Source organism: Balaenoptera musculus, chromosome 1, assembly GCF_009873245.2.
Source record: "Balaenoptera musculus isolate JJ_BM4_2016_0621 chromosome 1, mBalMus1.pri.v3, whole genome shotgun sequence".
In the NCBI taxonomy this organism is placed as follows: domain Eukaryota; kingdom Metazoa; phylum Chordata; class Mammalia; order Artiodactyla; family Balaenopteridae; genus Balaenoptera; species Balaenoptera musculus.
This window is the reverse complement of record NC_045785.1, coordinates 30,593,294-30,614,920: the sequence shown is the minus strand read 5'-3', so window position 1 is coordinate 30,614,920 and position 21,627 is coordinate 30,593,294. Positions and strand designations below refer to the sequence as shown.

At 52.8% G+C, this 21,627-nt stretch overlaps 2 protein-coding genes across 12 annotated transcripts in view; both read left to right on the top strand.

The window, feature by feature from the left end:
* Nucleotides 1–1,167, top strand: part of SF3A3 (splicing factor 3a subunit 3) — a 28,026-nt gene extending 26,859 nt beyond the window's left edge. The window contains exon 17 of one of the 2 annotated variants that reach the window (XM_036874767.1): nucleotides 858–1,167. In XM_036874767.1, the coding sequence (XP_036730662.1) occupies nucleotides 858–935 (78 nt within the window). In that variant the 3' untranslated portion in view covers nucleotides 936–1,167. The remainder of the gene's footprint in view (nucleotides 1–857) is intronic. The other variant, XM_036874778.1, reaches the window with a different exon arrangement.
* Nucleotides 1,168–11,120: 9,953 nt separating this feature from the next.
* Nucleotides 11,121–21,627, top strand: part of INPP5B (inositol polyphosphate-5-phosphatase B) — a 43,375-nt gene continuing 32,868 nt past the window's right edge. For 5 of the 10 annotated variants that reach the window (XR_005022155.1, XM_036871275.1, XM_036871317.1 and 2 more), the window contains exons 1-7: nucleotides 11,121–11,215; nucleotides 11,925–12,005; nucleotides 12,416–12,506; nucleotides 13,364–13,461; nucleotides 13,596–13,625; nucleotides 14,898–15,008; nucleotides 19,125–19,265. Coding sequence is in view for 9 of the 10 variants with exons in the window: in XM_036871275.1 (XP_036727170.1) it covers nucleotides 11,933–12,005; nucleotides 12,416–12,506; nucleotides 13,364–13,461; nucleotides 13,596–13,625; nucleotides 14,898–15,008; nucleotides 19,125–19,265 (544 nt within the window). In the remaining variant the exon portion in view is untranslated. Of the gene's footprint in view, nucleotides 11,216–11,921; nucleotides 12,064–12,117; nucleotides 12,137–12,408; nucleotides 12,507–13,363; nucleotides 13,462–13,595; nucleotides 13,626–14,897; nucleotides 15,009–19,124; nucleotides 19,266–21,627 lie in introns of those variants that run through there. The other 5 variants (XM_036871294.1, XM_036871285.1, XM_036871301.1 and 2 more) reach the window with 5 other exon arrangements.

Sequence of the window (21,627 nt, the reverse complement as noted above, 5' to 3'; positions counted from 1 at the left end):
CCCTGGTTCACTGCAGTAACAAGCGTAATGTGACAGTATCTATAATTGGCTCTTGGCTTGTAAGCCTAATTCATTTGTGATATTAAATTAAATGTGTCAGACTTTAAATCTGTGTCTTTAGACAGGGTATATTCTCCCACTGAAATTTTGAAGTGGCAAGCAGGAGTGCCCTGTGTCTTGTCCTGCCGTGAGGATTCATAAGCTAAGAAGTTGAGACTCCATGTCATACGTTAGATATCCTTTGAGGAGAGCATCTGATGAGAGATGATCTTCTCGTGTGGTGGAGAGGTGTCCTTGCTGGTCTTGAGATAGTCATCCTGGACAGCAGATTTCAGAGATGAGGAATGATGTGTATGTGAGGTATGGTAGCTGCTGCTTCTCTTTTAGGTCAGTGGTTTTCGGTGTTCCTTTTTTTAGCAGCAAAGCCTTTTTCAGACAGTAATGTAGAACTCCAATAAACAAAATAGAAAAAAGCAGAACTGCTCTGGATGTGGAGAAGCTCAGCCTTCTTGGCCTTTCATCCCCTGTAGTGGTCTCTTAGGCAGAAGCCTAGGATTCTTGGGAACCATTTGAAAACCATGTCTTAAGTGAGCCTTTCTCAACCAGGGTTCCTCGTCTTAAACACAGAAAGTGATTTGAATGAACTATTTTCTCAGATATCCACAAGGATCGGTCATAATCGGTACCATCCTAGATGTCTAATAGATGCTGTGAGCAATAGAGCAGAACCCCAGTTGAGAAAGGCTGTCTTAGATGAATGGCATGGAATCAGGCCAGGGTGAGCTCAGGTATCCAGAGGTTGGCTCCAAACATTTCTCCCAGGAGGTGTAGCTAATGGTGTTCCTCTTCCCTTTTAGGAAGAGTATGAAGACTCCAGTGGGAATGTTGTGAATAAGAAGACGTACGAGGATCTGAAAAGACAAGGACTGCTCTAGTGTTCAGGGATGTGTCTCAGCGGCGGGGCTAGCCCAGTCTTCCCTAAGATCTGCTTTTTCTATTTTTCCCAGCCAAATGCTCCTAAAGACTCTTTGCTACTTAGTCTTACGGACTAGCATGCATCTTGTAGAAGCAAGGCATGCTGGCATATTGCAGGGTTGAGGTGTGTTTTATCTTTGTTTTATATTAAAAAAGATTCTGTTGGAAAATAAAACCAGCCCTTGTTCTGAATGTGTCTTGTTCTGAAGCCCGGGATTGTGTACTAATTCAGTGCTCTAGTTCTTAACACCTCCCTACCTCTTTCTCACGAACTTCAGTAGCAACTGAAGTTTAATGAGCGCCTGTTATGTTACATATATTATGCTGGGTAATTCTGACTTAGCCTCATTCCCCACCCCCATTTGCTGCCACTTCCCCAAATGAGCATCACCCCAGGGTAAGCCCTGCCCTTAGTTGAGTCAGCCATTCGTGCACACACTGTACTAGGGAAAGATGGGGAGGGTGAGCCAGGACCTCTGCTAAGGACAAAGTTGTGGCACCAAGGTTGCCTTTTTATTTGCATAAAGGAAGGACTTGAGCTATTTTGGAATGAGCCTGCAGCCCTGCCCCTTCTCTAAGCCTCAGCAGCCTGGCACACAGTGAAACTAAGACCAGCAGTGACTTCACCTGCTTGCTACTTCAGAACAAGAGTCTTTGGTCTACCTTTGTCTTCTGTGAGATCCTTACTTGACTGAAAAGTGGCTAATATTCTTGTGTTCTCCAAGCCCAGATAGCCAAGATTTGGGTGGAGTTGAGCAGCTGCCTCAGGATCTGAATCTGGTATCCCAAAGGGAAAGAACTAGGGGAGCCAGGGGGCCCTGATCTGCCCACAGCACAGTCATCTGAAGGCCAGGGCCGGGTCCAGAACAGGATTCCCCAGAGGCCCCCTTTGCCCCTCAGCACCCAGACCTTCAGTTCGTTTGTAATATATCTACTTATATGTCTGCTTGGAAAGATCCCAGCTCCAGAGCTGGCCTCTCCCTCACACTCATCTATTGCCCTAGTTCTCTCCATGAGTAGGGTTTCACCACCAGGTTGGGATTTTCCTTACTGGTTCAACCCATCCCTTGGGCAACTCCTCACATGTTTGTTTGTACTTTGGCTCCTCCAGTTGCTTAAAACCCCAGTTGGACAGCCTCTCCAGAGCCCGAGTTTCTAAAGCAGAGCGAGTGGATAATAAAACCTAATTGAGCCAACTAAAAACATTGATACCTGAAAATAGGCCCAAAGTGCAAGGAGACATTGCCATTTGAGAAGAGAGTTAAAGCCTGGGAAATGGTAAACATGGAAGGGGATGTCTCTCCAGCCTTCCAGCTGGGGCAGTAGCAGCATCAGGCCTCCCCAGGGACACACCTGATGCTTTCCCACCGTCACATTCCTCTGAGCCCCCTCTTCAGGAGTGGGTACCTGGGACGCCAAGGTCAATCAGTGGAGCATTCCAAGAGCCCGTTTTTTTTCTTTACAGTGTGGAGGGGCGGTGGGACCAGGTTCTGTGGAGTCCTGCCATCATCCTTGCCCAGATAACTAGTCATCCTGTGAACTGAGCCAGAGGTGCCTGAGAGGAAACAAGCCCCTTGTGGGGGCAGAGACTCCTTTTGTTCATTTGTTAAATTCATCCAAATATTTTTTAGTGCCTTCCACGTGCCAGGCACAGCTAGGTTTGCAAATCTTGAGAATTAAGTGGACGTGAGATGGTGGGAGCAGACCCAGAGGTAAGGAGGTACAGTAACACCTGGGCCAGCTAGAAGAGCTGTGTGGCCGGCTCCACCCAGCCCTGAGGGGCACAGAGCTACTCGGGAGGTGCCGGCAAACTTGCATCAGTCAGAAGTGGTTCCCGGGACTTCCCTGGTGGACAAGTGGGTAAGACTCCCAGCTCCCAAGGCAGGAGGCCCGGGTTTGATCCCTGGTCGGGGAACTAGATCCCACATGCCGCAACTAAGAAGTCCTCATGCCGCAACTAAGACCCGGCACAGCCAAAATAATTTATATAAATAAATAAATATTTTTAAATAAATAAATAAGCAGTGGTTCTCCCCAGAGGTGACTCCCTGAAGTCTGGCCTTCAGGGGTCTGCTATAAGAAGAACAGGATTGGGGCTTCCCTGGTGGCGCAGTGGTTGAGAATCCGCCTGCCAATACGGGGGACACGGGTTCGAGCCCTGGTCAGGGAAGATCCCACATGCTGCGGAGCAACTAAGCCCGTGCGCCACAACTACTGAGCCTGCGTTCTAGAGCCCGTGAGCCACAACTACTGAGCCCGTGTGCCACAACTACTGAAGCCTGTGTGCCCTAGAGCCCGTGCTCCCCAAGAGAAGCCACCGCAATGAGAAGCCCGCGCACCACAACGAAGAGTAGCCCCCGCTCCCCGCAACTAGAGAAAGCCCGCGTGCAGCAACAAAGACCCAACGTAGCCAAAAATAAATAAATAAATTTATAAAAAAAAAAAAAAGAGTGGCCCCCGCTCTCCGCAACTGGAGAAAGCCCTTGCACAGAAACGAAGACCCAACGCAGCCAAAAATAAATTAATTAATTAATTTAAAAAAAAATTCTATGAGAACAAAGTTTAAAAAAAAAAAAAAAAAAAACAAGATTACAGCTGAGCCCCCTGACCAGGCTACGGAGAGCGGAGTGGTGCGCTTCCTGGGTTTAGATCAGTAGTTCTTAATCTTTTTTAAGGATCATCGATTCCTTTGGAAATACAAAGATAACTGTGGACTTTCTCCTTAGAAAAGTATGCATGCATATACTTTTTTTTTTTTTTGGCAGCGCTGCATGGCATGCGGGATCTTAGTTTCCCCACCAGGGATCAAACTTGCGCCCACTGCAGTGGAAGCGGGGAGTGTTAACCACTGGACTGCCAGGGAAGTCCCTGCATATACATTCTTGCACACAATTTCAGGAGCTTATGAATCCCCAGAAGTGCATCCTTGGTTCCTGAGTCTTATGAGAATCTCTCCTTTAGACCTGGAGTCTGAACCTCTGCCAGGGCACTGCCTGCCAGGAACAGATGATTCAGCTCACTCTTCAAGGAGGAAAGCTGCTCCATCAGAGCAACTGCAGGACTCTGCCTGCCCCTCCCAGCCCAGGCAGGAATCTGGGCTTGACCCCCAGATTGGCCCTGCTGAACCCAGAGGCTGATCTTGGGATGAACATCCCAGAAGCGGGAGTCTCCTCCCTCCCTCCCTCCCTCTGAGAGGAAAGCCAGTAAATCTGTGTCCAGCCTCAACTGTCATCCCTTTCCTCCACGTCCCTTCTGTTCCCCTCGCTGGGTCAGCTTGTGCTGGAAGGCTCTACAAAGGGAGCACCCTAAAAGTAACCCATGTGTTGGGAAGTGAGGGTCAGACAAAGGTCAGGTTTTTGTCTTCCCTCTGCATTGTTTTTACATTTTTTTCTCCTTGGCATGATAACTACCTCTCCCTTCATCCTTCCATGCTGCCTGCTGGCAGCCTCGCCTCTAAGTTCTCTTGGTAGGAATGGGCCTGTGACCGCTCCCCACCCACTCCCCTTTCCACTATCAGACAGACAGAGCTCTCCCGTTGCCGGTGGGCCCTGGGAGGACCCTGGCCTCCCATCCGTCTCATCTCTTCTGAGAGCCTGCTCCGCCTGCCCAGTTTCTCATCTACACAGATAAGACACGTTCCGGTGGGGTCCTTCTATCTGCCAGTTGACTTTATTTTCTCCCTCTGCCTCCAGTCTGGACATCAGCTGTGCTTCCTTCTTTTGCCTGTGTCCCCGGTGGCAGCAGGGTCAGAGGGAACTCCCAGAGCTGACAGATGACTGGAGGGGAGCCGGGGCAGCCGCCAGCTTCCAGGGGCTGCGCTTGCAGCCTCCCTGACTCAGGCACACACGCTGGTTGCCCTCCACACCTTCAGGTGCGCAGGTAGGTCTACAGCTGGGGTGGGGTGGGGCTCAGGGAATACTGGGAATGTTCTATTTATGGAGACATGCACAGACTAAAGTAGATGGGCGAGGAGCCAGAACTAACACAGACTACCAAGTAACCATCTAAGCTTCGCCTGGCTTTCTTTTTTTTTTTTTTAAGGGAACACTATTTATTTATTTTATTTATTTTTTGGCTGTGTTGGGTCTTTGTTTCTGTGCGAGGGCTTTTCTCTAGTTGCGGCGAGCAGGGGCCACTCTTCATCACAGTGCGTGGGCCTCTCGCTGTCGCGGAGCACAAGCTCCAGACGCACAGGTTCAGTAGTTGTGGCTCACGGGCCTAGTTGCTTCGCAGCATGTGGGATCTTCCCAGACCAGGGCTCGAACCCGTGTCCCCTGCATTCGCAGGCAGATTCTCAACCACTGCGCCACCAGGGAAGCCCCCGCCTGGCTTTCTGATTTGGCTTATTGTCTGCTTCCCTCACACCCCTGAGCTGTCCCTCCAGCCTCAGCTGTCCCAACCAGGAAGCGGGAAAGGGGAGGCTTGTGGGAGGCTTGTGGGCTGTGTGGGAGGCTTGGGTCCTTCCTTTCACAAGGACACAGGGGCTGGGGAAAACCTTTGGGCCCCCCTCTTGACCTATTTGCCTTTGGAGACTGAAGTCCCCTTGAGAGGTGCTAGCTGGATGAGAACACTTCTTGAGTGTAGCGTTGGAGGGGAGGGAGCAATGGAGGGGCTGAGGCTCCTGGTGGTAAGGAGGGGTGAGGGTGGAGAAAGAAGTGGCCCCTATTGCCAAGGGGTCCTACCCTGCCTCACCTCTGCACCCAGGATTCTGAGCACAGCCCCACTCATGCATTAAAGACCATGGCCAGAAGGGGCCCAGCCCAGACAGGGTCCAGGCTCTCCTCTGTATCACATCACCCTGGCAGCCATCACCTGTGAGATCCAAGTGCTGATGGAGGACCAACCCTTGACAACAGGGAAACATGCCCTGTTAGCCCTGGGAAATTTGGGGGCTGGGTTGTGCTCAGCCTCCCAGGGTTGGGCGGGAAGATGGGAATAAGGCCCCCCTCTCCCATCTCCAGGAGTTTTCTGCCTCGCATGGAAAAACTTGAACCTGGGCTTAGCAGACCCTTACAGATCTGATCCCTTTGTACTGGGGGAACCAGAGCTGGCATCCAGCTATCCAGGGTCTGAGAGGTACCTCCTGCCTTTAGCTCAGCTCTGATTTAGAAACAGGGTTGGGTCTGAACCCTGAAGAATCTGGACAAGGGGAGCCCTGACTTCTGACCCTCTCTGTGACCCAGCATTTCCCTGCCCTGGGTTCTGAGGAAGCCCATCACCCCGCCACTCCCCACCCCCAGCACCTTCTGATGTCAAAGGCAAATGAGGCCACATCAGAGGCACCGGATGTCTATTTCCTGTCACTGCACCTGCTCCAGCTCTGTCTCCCCTCGGGCCGGGGATGCTGCTGTTGCCATGCCAACAACATTTACTCTCAGAGGGGCCGTTACCAGGCTGCAGGCCCCTTTGTGCCGGCCTCAATGCCACTCTGAAAGTATGACTTGCGGGAAGCAAAATCCCAGCCCCTGGGACCCCTTATTCCATACAAGTTGACCCCCCTGCTCCCAGCCTTAGTTTACTCCTTTGCATAGTGTAATAATGGGAATCTCTGTTTGCAGCCCTCCCCTGGGCTGCCCAGGACCAGTCCCTCACTCTCTCGGGCTCCTGGCGTACCTCTCAGAAGATGTCTGTGACCAATAGTAGCCATCAGGCTGCTTTGCTCAGAGGTAGCTGTCCTAAGCCCAGGGACCCCAGCCTTTTCTGGTCCCTGTGACCAACCCTAACCTGTGACTACTCCTGGGCCCTGAGGCTGTCCCTTCTTTTCACCTGTGTCATGGCCCCTTCTACTTAACCAGTGCATGACCTTTCCTTAACCTTGACTCTTGAGCTGGTTGCTTCCTGCAGTGGTCTCCTCTCTCCTTTTCCTCCTACCAGTCCTCGTGCAGGTCCTGCTGGTGGCCCAGAACCTGGTGAGAAGCCAGCTGACCCCCGCTCCTGTCCAGGTAAGCAGCAAAGCAGTCTGTGAAGGAGGAGAGAGCCTCCTGGATGCCTTCACCCGTGGGAAGAGGGCCACAGCGTTCAAACCCTCCCACAGATGTGCCACAGCTTCCACTGCCACGGAGAGAGGCGTGCTAACCGGGAAGCAGAGCCTTTCAACCAAACAGCAGAGTGCAGCGCCGGGGAGAGCTACTGCGAGTGCAGGGGTAGGGCTGCTGTGGGTGACCAGGCAGGGTGCTGCCAGGAGGGGCTGCTGCAGGGTTGGAAGGGGTGTGACATTCAGGTACCTCCAGTAAGGTGCTGGGAGGGAGGTGCTGAAGCGGGAGAGAGAGGAGTCGGTGTTTGGGTTGCCCTGAGAGTTGAGATACGGCCCAGGACTGGCTGGCCACCCCCGATCCCCCTGGACTTGCAGGCACTCTCTTTACCCAGCCGATCCAACTCAACGCTTCCCACCACATGGCCTGGTGCAGCCTCAGTTGTGAGGGGAGACGTGAAACCAGCCCCAGCCCTTAGCTGCAGGCCTCTAGCCCCGGACCCTGCTCTCTGCAGCGCTGCAGTGGCGGCCCACTCTGCCTGGAGCTCAACCAGTCGGCCTCGGGTGAGAGAGTCCCCCCTAGCCTGCAGCTCTGAACCCCTCCTCCGTGGTCCTCCAACTCCAAGCCCCTCCTCCATTGCCCTCCACTCTGACTCTTCCTCCCATTGGCCCCATAAGTTCTGAGCCCCGCCCCACCTGTCCCCAGCCCTGAGCCTTGCCCACCCACTAGCACCCAGCTCTGAGCCCACCCTCTGACAGGCCCCCAACACCTGAGCTGTTTTCCCCAACCTCCCCAGCCTCTATCAACATCCCAACCTCTAAACCTTGTCAGGCTGACCCTTAGCTTTGAGGTCTACCCTCCTCCTCAGTGCCCCACCCCTTCTGGATTTCCCCTTCTGACTCCCCACCTTTCTCCACCCAGCTGAGCCCAGCTGAGCAGTGCTCCCTTCCCCACAAGCTCCAAGGAAGCGAGAGCAAGTTCCTGTGCGTCTCCAGGTGGCAGAGATGGGAGAGTTTCAGGTTGTGAAGTCCACACACAAGATGCCCTCCCCTGGGGGGCGGCCTGGGGCTTTGCAGAGGAATTGTCCCCCAGCAGACGTGTCATAGCCCTTCCACAGACAGCCCTGCTCTGCTCCCAGGCCTAGGCCGCCTGACCGTCCCAGAGGACAAGACACTTCCCACTCCACCACTGGTGACCACCACCCTGCCAGCCCCCAAGAGAAACATGAGTGTCTATCCACACCTGCCTGCTCTGGGAAGCGGAAGCAGGAATGGACAGCGAGGGGTGGCTGGGGCCAGTGGGACAGGCAGGATGGGGCTCCAGCCCCGCCTCTGTCTGGAGCTCACAGGGCTCCACACCCCTTACCCTTCCCTTCACTCTCTCTTCAAGGGGAAAATCTCCTGCCAAGGCAGAAAGCTGTGGCCGAGTGCCCCGAGGGCTTGGACTTCTGTGAGGTGGGCCCCTGCAGTGCTCCAAGGTTGGGTGCTGCCCTCCCTCAGAACTGCAGGCCTCTCTTCTCCCCCCCTCGACTAGTGGGTCAGCAGCCGAATCGGGCTGGAGCTAGACCTGCTGGGGACCAGGCTGCTCGACCCTCTTAGCTCCACATTATGCTGAAATCCAGGGCAGTGGCTGGAATCTTCCAAGTCTCTGTGGCATGCCCCCTTGTTTCTGATCACCCTGTATGTTCTCTGGGGGCTGGCTGGCTGGCTGGCCTCATGGGGGCGGAGAGACGGGTCCAAGGAAGTTCAGCTCAGCCCACAACCCAACTTAACATTTTTTGTCTCTGTGAATGGGGGACAAAGGCAAGGGGAGGATGAATGGTCCCATCTCTTCTTGCAGGTGAAACGGTCCAGCTCAGGCTACACTGCAGGGCGCAGCCAGGCCTGCGTGGCAGGGATGCCCAGGTGTCACAGGGCTGTGGCTCAGCCCTGCTACCAGGAGTGCTGCCAAGCCTTGGCCTCAGGCAGCTGCCTCCAGCTGGATGAGAACCTCCACTTCAACGGGGCCGCACCAGGGGCCACCAGGAGGCCCCTGCCCTGCACCCTGGCTGGGGCTAGGCTGCTGCTCCTTTGCTCAGCAGAGTCAGGGAGCGGCAGGCAGGAAGGTCCCACAGGCCCTGCAGGTCCCCAGGCCCACCCCCAGCTCTGATTCCCGTAGCTGTATCTCTTTTTTTTTAATTTAAAAAAAAATAAATTTATTTATTTTAATTTATTTATTTTTGGCTGCATTGGGTCTTCGTTGCTGTGCGCGGGCTTTCTCTAGTTGCGGCGAGCGGAGGCTACTCTTCGTGTTGCAGTGCACGGGCTTCTCACTGCGGTGGCTTCTCCTGTTGCGGAGCACGGGCTCTAGGCGCGCGAGCTTCAGTAGTTGTGGCTCGCGGGCTCTAGAGTGCAGGCTCAGTAGTTGTGGTGCACGGGCTTAGTTGCTCCGCGGCATGTGGGATCTTCCCGGACCAGGGCTCGAACCTCTGTCCCCTGCATTGGCAGGCGGATTCTTAACCATTGCGCCAGCAGGGAAGTCCTTGTAGCTGTATCTTTAGTGAAAGGGATTTATCAAGCCACAACTCTGTGCTAGAGGCTCCCAGGGCCTAGGCCTGAACATGATGCTCTCCAAGGGGGCAGGGCCTTAGTCCCATTCCCAAGGAGAGGCTGGGATTTGTCTGGAAAAACAGAACAGTCTCCTGTCTGACCCCCATCAAGTAGGAGGACCCCAAAGTCCTGCAGGGACAGTTTCTTCATCTATAAAAATGCCCGGTCCCGTCTACGTTTCCCAGATCCTCCCCAGACTTTGACACAAAGAGGGGGGCTGGAATTGGGGTTCCCCTGCTTTCCTGCAATGACCACCACCCCCTTTATCTTTAAGGGTCTAAATCAATCCCCTTTCTCCTCATCCCCCACACAGCTTTGAAACCAAATTCAAATAAACTTGAGCTCCATTTATGCTGTGGATATTTCCAGGAAAAGAAGAAGATTGGGAAGAAGGTGATGTCTGTTTCTGGAAGAGGTTTGCGTATACAAACTTGAACTGGTCACTAAGGCAGCAACTCTAAGCTTAGAGAAAAAGGAGTGAGGATGGGTTAGAAGCCACATGCTCACTCCTTCCCCTGCACTTACCCTTTAGTTTGGGTCAATGCTTGAGAGAAAGAGTATTCATTAAGATAATTCACTAATTCAATAAACATGTTCTGAGGGTCAACTGTGTGCCAGAAACTACCCTGCAGTGATGAGGAAAAGACACAGCCTGTCCTCAGGGAGCTTACAGCTTAGTGAAATGGCCAATAGGCTGGGAGAGACCGGTCCTGGACTCCCTGATCTGAGCTGGCCCTTTTTGTCCATCTGGAGCAGCCTGCTTATCTTAGGTGGGAAATCGAGGCCCCAAAGGAGGAAGACCTTGCCCAGGTGCCTGTGGCCAGTGAATCGGGGGAAGGGGCCAGAGAACAACAAAGTACAGCCTCAGGCTGTCCTGAGAGCTGAGTGGCCCCCTCCCCTGAACGCTTTCCTCCCTGAGAAGGAGAGAGGATAGAGCCTCAGCACAGTACTGTGTATGAACAGGATCACACCCTTTGCAATGTGCATTCTCATCCTTTGTCCCCAAACAGCCCCATGAGGCAGGCAGGACCAGGTGCTCCTGTCACACACACCTCACACACACAGCGCTGAGGCTTAGGGAGGGAAAGGGAGGCATGTGGCAGTGTCCATGGCACAGAAGTTGGAGTCACACTTTCAGTTGAGGCCCAATTTTGCCACTTTGCTAGCTGCGAGGCCTTGGTCAAATTGCTTAACGTCTCTGAGCTTCAGTTTCTCCACCTGGAAAATGGGGTAGTGGTTCTTCACAGTGTTGTTCTCCTTTAAGGTAGGATGGGGTAGTTAGCTGGGGAGGAAGCGTTCCAGTAGAGGCCAGTGTTGGCCTGCCTGGAGTGAGAGGAGTTGAGAATGAAACTGAGCAAGTGTTTATCCTTAAAGTGACCATCTTCCTTCCGGGCCCTGGGCGGGGAGCTCTGGCCCCATGACTTCCAGGACCGAGGGTGAGCCGAAGGCAAGTACTTAGGAAAAGCTTTCCGGAATAGGGAGCCCAGGGTAGCCCAGGACCTAAGGAGTTAACGGGGGCAGGGAGGACCCCCACCCCATCCCCGCACTGGCGTGGGCAGGCTGGGACTTAACAGGCTGGCTGACCTTCGTGTGGCGTGGGGGCTTCTGGGAAATGTAGTCTCTGGCTGGGCCCCGGGTCCGCGGTGTTCCGCACACCCAGCAGCGGTGACAGCTCAGGAGGTAGGCGGCGATGGCAGGGGTGTGGGAGCAGGTGCGGAGCAGGGAAACCAGGGCTGGGCTGGGCAGGAGGGGCTGGGCAAGCTGAGGGCTGGGACCCCTGTCCTGATGCTGTCAGAGCGGACACCCTCGGCCTTCGGCTGACGCAATGGGGCCTGCTGGGCTGGGGGAGGGCCAAGGAGTAACGGGACACTTTCCCATCTCCAGGGGAAAAGGGACAGGACTGGGGTCCTTGTTTAGGATGAGACGCTCCCTTCCTGAGATACGTGCAGATACACCCCTGACACTGCCCAGAGAGGTGCCAGCAGGACTAATACTGCTTCCCAAAAAGGAAGGCAGAGCCCCATCCCAGGAGCAATAGGACTTGTCCTCCTCTCCAGTAATGGGACAAGGCACCCCACGTCCAACAAATAGACTGGACCCCACTTAGAAGCGACTGGATGCCCTTCCAGACAAAGGGCGGTACAGCAAATTGTACCTCTCACCAGAGGCAAAGGGATGGCCCCTCTCCCTAGAAACTAAAAGGCCCATTCTCAGGGGAAGGGGGAGGGGGAGGAGGAGGGAGCGGATCGGGCCTCCTCCACCTTCTCCCAGCGCAGAGCCCCTCCTCCCTGCCCCCAGCCCTCCCTCAGGCAGCTCCGTAACCTCCTGAGTGACTTGTTGACCTAAGGGGCTCCCATCTGCCCTCCCCCGGGGCGTGTCTGCTCAGCAGGGGCCAGCATGGACCAGTCTGTGGCGATCCAGGAGACCCTGGCTGAAGGGGAGTACTGCATCATCATATCCTTCCCTGCGGGTGCCGAGCTCCCAGCCCCAGGGCCTGCCCTGCCTGGCCTTGGGAAGTGGAATGGCAGGTGTCTACGTGTCTGTCTGCTTGCCTCCCTCTCTCTGTGCCTTCAGGGGGAGATGGAAACCAGTACATACTAAGTATTTAGTCCTGGACTCTCTGCCGGGTGCTTTAAATACTCAGTTATCCTCCCACCCCCTGTGACGTTGGGGGTTACTCTCCCCATTTCACAGATGAGGAAGGGTCGGAGAGGTGAAACCACAGAGTGAATCTGTGTGGGTGAGGGCGGGGCGGGGCGGGGCGGGGCAGGGCAGGGCAGGGCAGGGCAGGGCAGGGCAGGGCAGGTGGGGCGGGCTGGGCTGGGCGAGGCCTGGGGCCCGGCTCGCTTTTGGTTTGCCTTGACCCTGCGCAGCAGGCAGTGCAGGGAGCGCTGTGTGAGGGAGAGAGCAGGCGGAGCCGCCTCCTGGGACTCGTGCGCTACCGCCCGGAACGCGGTGGCGAGGAACATGCGTCAGTGACGGGTTCAGTCCTTGCCTCTCTGGCCCTGGGTTTTATTATTCTCCACTGTCCCTCCAGCTGGACTTCATGCCCTCTAGGGCAGAGTCTGAGGCTTCTAGAATAATTGTAATAATGATAATTAATAGTTTTTGACCACTATAGGCCAAGCCCTCTGTATTCTTAGCTCATATAATCCTCAAAATTTGATGAGAAAACTTCTCAAGAAGACGGTTGAACCTACTGCTCCAGATCTTGAGCCCCGTGACCTGACTGTCTTGGGTTCAAATTCAGGCTTTGTTACTTCCGAGCCATGTCATCCTGAGCAAACCTCAATGTGTCCGGACTAAAGATTAAAATGAGTTACTACACGTAAAGTGTTTAAAACGCTGTGCAGCATATAGAAAGGGCTCCGTAAATGCTGCTAGTAATACCCACATATTACACAGAAGCAGAGAGAGAATAATTAATATCTATCAAAGGTCTCACAGCCAGAAAGTGAAACTCAGGGTCTCAGAGCTGGGAAGGTGGAGTCTTAGACATTTTCGAACCCACCACCCTCACCTTACAGATGGAAAAGCTGAGGTTCAAGGAGGGAGTGGGGAGGCTAAGATTGCCCTGTTCTTGTCACTTGCAGTGCTAGAACGCACCAGGGGGAGATCAAACGTGGGTTTTACTAACAAGGCAGGGGCTCCCCGAAATGAGGCAAGTTCAGCTTTGATGACCCAACAGTCTCTGATGGGCGCCATGAGCAGAGAGGCGTGAGCACAGCCCCAGGAACCAAGGAGACAGTGCGAGCACCCCGAGGCTTCCCCGATGGGCCTGAGGGACGACTACAGGCCCCCTGTCCTCACTCTCCTTCCTGCCCTCAGTCTCTTCCTGTACACACACCGGAGGATGGCCATTACCGGGGACGATGTCTCCTTGGACCAGATCGTGCCGATCTCTCGGGATTTCGCTCTGGAAGAAGGTGCCACAGGGGGCTGGACAGGATGATCCCTCTCCTCTGGGCTCCCGGGTCATTTCTGCCCTTGTTGGGGGTGGGGCGGTGGGAGGAAGGGTGATGCTCAGTTGCTAAGGGCCCTTTCGTTTCCCTGCCCACAGTGTCCCTGGATGGTGAAGTCTACTTTCTTGGTGAGTGGTCCTTTCAGTCTGAGTCCCAATTGGGGCAGGGGGAACAGCATCTGCAGAGAGGAGAATGGTGTGAAGTAAGAGCACTTTCTGATCGCCTTACTGTGGCACGCAGGACCCTGCAGGATCAGGCCCTGGTCATCTCTCCAGTCACTCTCTTCCCTGCTTGCTGCACTTGGAATCCTCTGCATTCCAAGCACCTCAAACGTGACACGTTTTCACCACGGAGCCCCTGCACACGCTACTTCCTCCTCTTGAAAGCCCTCACTCCTCTTTTCGCATAGCCAGTCATCCTCCAGGGCTTCAGTTCACACTGACTTTCCTCAGGAAGCCTTTGTTGAACTCCTGAGAGTGTCTGTATCCCGAAAGTGTTTGTATCTCACTCATACACATTCCTTTGTCTCATCCTTACCATCTCTCTGTCACCTACAGTGATTTAATTATTTATAGTGACCTATCTAATGTCTGTGTTCTTTGCTAGACTGTAGTCGTAATAGCAGAGGTAGTAATAATAATAATACTAGAAATGAATATTTAATCAATGATGACCTCGTGCCAGGCACTATGCGAACGAGCTTTACACACATCACATGGTGCTTTCCTCACACTTCTGTGAGGTCATCACTGCTTTCATCCCCATTTTATGGACGAGGTGATGGAAGCCCAGAGAAATTAAGTAATTTAGCAAGTGGTGGGACAAGGATTCAGACGCGGAATCCAGACTCTGGAGCCCACGCTCTTGATCAGTCTGCTGCATTGCTCCTACTCATGCTCAGCACGTGTTTTGGGTGCTCGCCATGTGCCTGCTGGGTGCTGTGGTTACGCTATGAGCCAGACACCATCCACAGTCTAGCTCCCTGAAGACAAGGCCATGTCTGATGTCTTCAGCATGGTGTTCCCTGTGACTAGCGTGTGCCTGGCACAGTCAGGGAGACTGACCGACGGACGGCCCCCCTGTCCGCCTCTGTGTGCTTTTCATTCCACTGGTGGGGCGGGGGTAGACTACAGGTTGAGAACTTGGTCTCTTCTGGCTCCGTCCAGAAGGCTACGGTGAGGCTTACTGAATTTTCAGAGCTGAGGTCCACCCCCTTTGTAGACTGAGGGTGATGTTAATTTGGAGCTGGGGGTACAGAGGGCTCCCTTATTGCCCCAGCTTAAGGGTCAAAGGGGCTTTGGGAGCTTGGGCTGCTGACGTTCCATGCTGGGGGCTCCAGCCTAAGGATGCACCTAAGCATCCTGGAGGCCAAGGGCTCATTTCCTGCCTCCTCTGTGCAGGCTCAGATGTCACCGTCCAGCTGGACACAGCGGAGCTCAGCCTCGTATTCCAGCTCCCCTTTGGTTCACAAACCAGAACGTTTCTCCAGGAAGTCGCCAGGGCCTGTCCAGGTAGGTAAGACCACAGGCTCCCGGGGGAAGGGGGGGCTGGGCACTGACCTCCCCACCACCAGTTGACTTTGCACCCTTTGGACTTACACTCCACAGTTTCTGTGCCCTCTCCAAGCTGCTGGCACGAGGCCACAGTGCCCCCAGGCCACCAGCCGGCCACGGTGTTTGCATTTCTGTTTTCCCGTTTCTGGACCCGAGTTTTAACTCCAGCAGGGCCCCTTTGCCCTCCTTGCTCTGGGCAGGGCTGCACGGGGTGAGTTGTGATTCTCATGCAGAATCTTTTACAAGTTAGCAGGGTCAGCAGCTTCTAGAGGCCCACCTTCCCTCTCCCTGACAACCACAGCTAGAACCAAAGGAAGTCTGTCATAAGAGCTCTCCTGCCCTTGTACTCTGCCCTGTCCCCCACCACAGCTGAGAAAATGGTCTAGCTTTAACCTAACAGTGAGCAGCTAGCGGCCTCTAGGGCAGAATTTGTTTAGACTGGGCGATCAGCCAGGCAGGTAAAGAAGAGTTTGTTCAGAGCAGAGAATCAGCCAGAGAACATGCAAATTCTAGCCACCAGGTGCTGGGGCTTAGCTGTTTACCCAACGCTCTCACTTATTTCCTTTCTAGCTAACATCTTGGCTCTGCAGGAATTGGGGGTGGGCTCCCCTTCTATCGTGGTCTCATCATGGAGCCTGAATGTCTGGGGGCTCCAACTTAGTTTGCCTGGTGTGCAGGAAGGGTACTGACTGTTGACGCAAACTGGGCAATGTGGGAAAAGGAAACAAGATTATAGAGCCTTGAACGCCGAGTTAAAGGGTTGATCCTATAAGCAGGGGAAATTTATCTCCAAACTTTCAACTAATAAGGATAACCTGTTTTATGATTATTATTGGTAGTTGTAGGAGAAGTAATAATAGTAGTAACAGCAAAGAGCATGGACTTTGAAGCTATACAACCTCTTGCATCTGAAGCCTATCTTTGCTGGTCTTTAGCTGTGTGACTTTGGGCAAACCACCTCACCTCTCTGAACCTTGGTTTTGTAGACTTTTTTTTTTCTCCCAGTTTTATTGAGCTCTAATTGACATACAGCATTGTGTAAGTTTAAGGTGTGCAGCACAATGATTTCACTTACATCACGAAGTGGTTTCCACAGTATGTTTAGTGAACATCCATCCTCTCATAGAGATATACAATTAAAGACATAGAAAAAAATATTTTTTCCTTGTGATGAGAACTCATGATTTACACTCTTAAAAACTTTCTTTCATATAACACAGCAGTATTAAATATATGTTTCATGTTGTTGCACCCCTAGTACTTATTTATCTTTCTTTTTTGGGGGGGGGCATACCATGCAGTTTGCAGGATCTCAATTCCCCGACCAGGGATTGAAGCCGGGCCATGGCAGTGAAAGCCTGGAATCCTAACCACTAGGCCACCAGAGAACTCCCTATTTATCTTATAACTGGAAGTTTGGACGTTTGACTGCCTTCACCCAATCCCCTTTTCCCCCACTTCATCTGATCTCTTTTTCTATGAGTTTGCTTGTTTGTAGACTTCTATATGTAAAGAATATCTTCCTCATGGAATTGTGAGAATTAAATGAGGTAATACATGTGAAAGTGCCCAGCACATAGTAGGAGCTCAGAAAATATTTCCTTAGCTAACATTCATTGTGGACTTATTGTGTGTTAGACACTGTTCTGAGGACTTTTCAGCACATTATCTCATTTTCCTTACCACAGCCATTCAAGGTAGGTATTATCAGTGTGTCCATTTTACAGGTGAGGGAACTGAGGATCAGGGAGGTTAAATGCCTTACCTGAGTACAGAGCTGGTAAATAATAGAGCCAGGATTAGACAGAATTAGAGAGTCTCCTCCAGAGCCTGAGCTCTTGAGTTTTGCTCTAATGCATCCTAAGCTCATGCCAACCCCTCCCATCTACACTGCTCAGGGAAGACTTCGTGTAGGAGGTGATGTTTAAGCTGAGACTTGAAGGATGAGTGAGGTTTTTTCCCAGGCAGCCAACATGGGAAAAAAGACAGTTGGAGTTAAGAGCAGAGAACTGGGTGGGATTGAAGTTGGGGTGGGAGGAGGCTGTGGAATGAGCTGAACCAGGACAGGCCAGCAGAGACAGTGCATGAAGGGTCTTAAATAACCAACAAAGAGCTTGGATTTTGCCCTGTAGCTTGTGGGGAGCTGATGGAGCTTTAAACTGAGGAATAACGAGGCAGGATTTGCACGTTAGGAAAGTTCCTCTGGCAACTGGTACAGAAGGGGAGAACCTAGAGCAGGGAGATCAATGGGAATGTATTGCAGTGGTTCAGGCATAAAAAATGAGGCTTGGACCAGGGCCCAGTCATGGGGGTGGGGAGGAGAGGATGGACTGGAGAGATCAAACCGATGAGAATGAAGGCACCACGGGAACACTGAGCTTGGGTTGTGTTCACAACTTTACTCTCTGTGGTTACAACAGTGCCTGGCACGTAGTAGGCGCTTAACATATATTTGTTGAATGGATGAACAGAGCTTGGTGCCCGGCTGTGAGAATGAAGGAGAGGGAGCAGTCGAGGATAATTCCCCTCTTTTAGGCTTAGGTATCTGTCTGTCGGTTCCCTTCCCTGCTCTTCTTTCTGGGGTCCACACCTGGGGTAACCAGCAGGCAAACTGCACTAACTCAGCTTCTTTGAGCAGCTATCATGATGTAGACTTCCTCCGGGAGGGGTGTGGGTGAGATGGGACTCTCAGAGCTGACAGACTCTTGGAAATCCACCTGCCCAACCCTTGCATTTTACAGATAAAAGGACCAGAGTCCAGGATGAGGTTACAGGTGAAAGGAACGAGTTTTTCCCCACCCAGTCCTTGGTGGGTAATGTGCCGCACAAAAGGTCAGGGAGTGGAAGTGACTTGGTCAAAAGATCACAGTTAGAGGAAAGAATTAGCCAACATTAATTGAGTACCTACTGTGTGCCATATATTTTTCTAGACAGCTAGACAACACACAACAACCATGTTTTTCTGTTTAGTCTTTTGAGCAATACTAAAGAGTATCCTGTTTTACAGATGAGTAAACTGACAAGAGAGTAAACTGACATTTTAGTAACTTACCCGAGGTCATTCATCAATTGAAGTAATAGGACCAGGTTTGGAACCCCAGGTTATAACTCCAAAGCCCATGGAGTCCAGAGATTTCAGTTCAGATCCCAGCTCTGCCACTTCCTAGTTGTGAATGTGAACAATATATTTTATTTCTTTGAGCCTTGGCTTTATTATTTGTACAGTGGAAATATGAACTTGCCTTACTACTCCAAGAGTTTTGTGAGGATCAGATGGGTTAATAGCATGTAACTGCTGAAAATAATTTAAAAGCTGTGTCTGGCAGTGCCATAGTCAGTCCTACAACCCAAGTCTCTTCATTTATGTTGCCCTTGCAAATCCAATTCAGTTCGGTCAGGTTCATGCTGTTCTACAAGGAGAACAGGAGGATAGCATAGGAAACAGCAAGTGTTTAGAAGTCAGGCAGACCTGGGTTTGAGTGAGAGGCAGAGAAGACCCAAGAATTTCTAGGAAGGAGTGGCAATCTTGTTCAGAGGGAACCAGAGGACTCGTCTTGAAGGCATATTTCATAGCAGGCACACTGCTTTTACTTAGAGTGTGTTTTTTGGAGAGGCTTGCGAGTTGCTGATGGAGATTATGGGTAGTTAAAGCCCCCAACCCGCTCCCTAGTACTAACATCTATTTGAGTTCCCACTCTGCCACTCACTCTGCGACCTCAGACTTCACCTCTCTGAGCTCAGTTGCCATGGGATAATAGTTGCCACGGGATAATCGTTCCCTTACTCCTAAAGTTAGTTGTGAGAATTAAGGACGTAATATACAAGTGAAGCATAGACCTCGGCACATAGTTACCACCAGGTCGCAGGAGTGGTGCTTGTCTATCTTGGTACAGCACTTTCGTTTTCATATTTATTATTGTATTTGAATCTCAGGCCCACACTGTGCGCCAGGGAAACAGGCTTGGAGCCTCCCCGGAGAGGCTGAGCGATTTGCTCACGGACAGACAACCTTGCGGAGGTGGAACCGGCTCTTCAAGTCCGTGGCTCAGTGTTCCCTCCTTTTTCCTTCCACAGGTTTCGACCCCGCGGCCCTGGATCCTAAGTTTCTGTGGCTGTCTCGATACAGGCGCAAGGAGCCGGAGCCCGAGTCGCCCACGCCGCGCGGCTGGAAGTCAGCCGCGGGCACCCGGCCCGGGCGTGCTATAATTGGCGGAGGCAGGTATCGGTCTCGGAAGGCGCGAAGGGGATTGGAGAGGGCCAGGCTTCAGGGGCGGGCCCCGTTCTCTTTGGCGGCGGAGCTATGGAGCAGACCGGCCTTCGATTGGCGAGGGTGGCACGCGGGGGCGGGCCCCTCTGGGGGTGGAACGGGGGGGCGGGGCTCCGGGCGGCGTGATGAAGAGCTTGAGGAAGCAGGCAGAGAAATGTCCGCCGCCGCCGGCTCTCGGGAGAGCGAATCTGCAGGTCCGGCGGGCGGTGGGACGCTGGGCTGGGGCTCTGGGGCGGTGGCGGGCCAGACCCTCGGGCGGGCAGGGTCTGTGGGTTGGCTGGCGGACGCTCGGGGCAAAGACCAAGGTCCTGGCCCTACGGAGGCGGAGACATTGGGGCTGAAGTGCTGTGGGGATGTTAGTTATTCTTAGCCGGGCGTGATGCGGGCAGGCGGGGGCCAGTGGGGTACTCAGGAATCCCGAGGCCGGGGTTGTGGTAGTAGTAAAGCTCCGTTCCTGACTTCGCTGTGTGACCTGGGGCGGGTGGCTGCCCCTCTCTGAGCCTCAGTTTCTCCATCCTGACCTTCGAGTTTGACTTGTGTGGAGGTGCACTCCGCATGACAGAGCCTTGCTTTGGGTGAGGACTGGTGTGTGTACTGGGGCTGCCTGGCTCTCCTGTCGGTCCTCAGCCCCTCTGAGACATTGGGCTGTGCGCAGACCCGGAGTCCGGGAGAGCCCTGTCCACCCTGGGCCTGGAGGCCACAGTGAGGTTACAGGTGAAGGGGATTAGGTTTTTTTTTTCCACCCAGCCCTTGGTGGATAACTTTGTGCAGCACAAAAGGCCAATTGTTGAGCAGGAGGTTGTCTTCTGGAGAGTGAGAGGCCCAGGGCTGAAATTTGGGTCAGGCTGGTGCTTTGGGAGGACCTGCAGACCTCTGTTTTCTGTCTAGTTCCTAGGTTTTCTGCCCGGGGCTCCCTGGTATTTTTTTTCTCCTGGGTGTGCCCATGCAGCTCCTGTTACGTCTGAGCTTTGGCATGACCACTAGTACCCACTTGTGCCCCTTTTCTCAGCCATTTGCTAGGGAACTGTCAAGTAGCCGTGTAAGTGTGGGCCGGCGCTCCACTTGCTCTTAAAAGGCTCGGAAACTATGAGGGGCTGGGGGAATAGCACGTTGCACAAGTTTGTAAAATGGGAGGAAACTAAGCGAGCAAAGGACTTCCTCCGTGCTTGTGCTTTTCCTTCATTGCAGCCTCTGCAAGGTGCAGTCGCAGCACACGATGGTGCTGATAGTTTGCATCTCTCATGGGCTTAGCTCATTTGAAGGGCTGATCTTGAGAGAGCTGTTGCATCAGTTTCCATGACATTCTGGGCTCTGGTACTGGGACAAGTGAGAGCTTAAGATTAAGTACATATCTTCCCTTTGCCCCTTCGAAAGGGGAGCGTCCAGACAGTTGGCAGAGGACAGGCCCGATGGCAGCAGAAAGAGGTGGGTTCTGTTTTCTCAGCCAGCACGCCAGAGCCTGTTGGAGCGCTTCATCTCCTAAGTAGAGGGAGGTCTTCTGTGAGAAGTCGGGACAGCTCTGAAGCAGTTATCTGCCGCTGGGTGATAAATGCAAAGTGATCTCAGAATCTTCTGTGACCTTTCAAAAATCCGAAACTAGCTACTTGCTGGTGAGGGGTTACTGTCAAGGTTTTAGTTTCATTTTTAATTTGAAATGATTTGTCCCCATCATAATACCTACAATAAGTGGGGTTACACTACTAAATGCTAAGTTGCTCATGTTAAAATTGGTAAGAAATGGCACCAAGCCCCCAGTTCTGTTTCGGTCAGCTCTGCTTCCAGAGTTGCTTTGGCCTCAGAGGAGAGTCACATCATCTACAACAGGTTGGGGGAACCCTTTGGGCCTCCTCTGGATGTCCCTGAACCCCAAGGGCAACAGATAGCGAATTTGATGCTTCCTATATGCACATGATCAAAATTCCCACTTCCTGATAGCCCAGGGAACCAACTCAAAGACTGCTTTAAAATGCTGTTTGTGATGCACATCAGGATAAACAGGGCTTCCCCAAAGAGCTGACAGTCTGACAGAGACGTATCTGATGATTCATAGAGGTAAGAGAGTGTGGGATTGGCTCAGCAGGACGGGGGACCTTGTGAGGCGAGCCAAGGGTAAGAGCCCCCCAGAGGCCTAGGTATTTGGGGGGCAAAGTGAAGCTGGTTTTCAGTCCTTGCCTTTGTCTTGGTAGAGAAAGGAAAGATCTCACTTGGATGCATCTCTCCAAAAATGTCCGTTCTTTTCCTTGATTTGTCTTTCCTGCATTCAGGAGTGTCAAGCCAAGCTTGGTAGGAATTGCAGAAAAGTGAAATGCA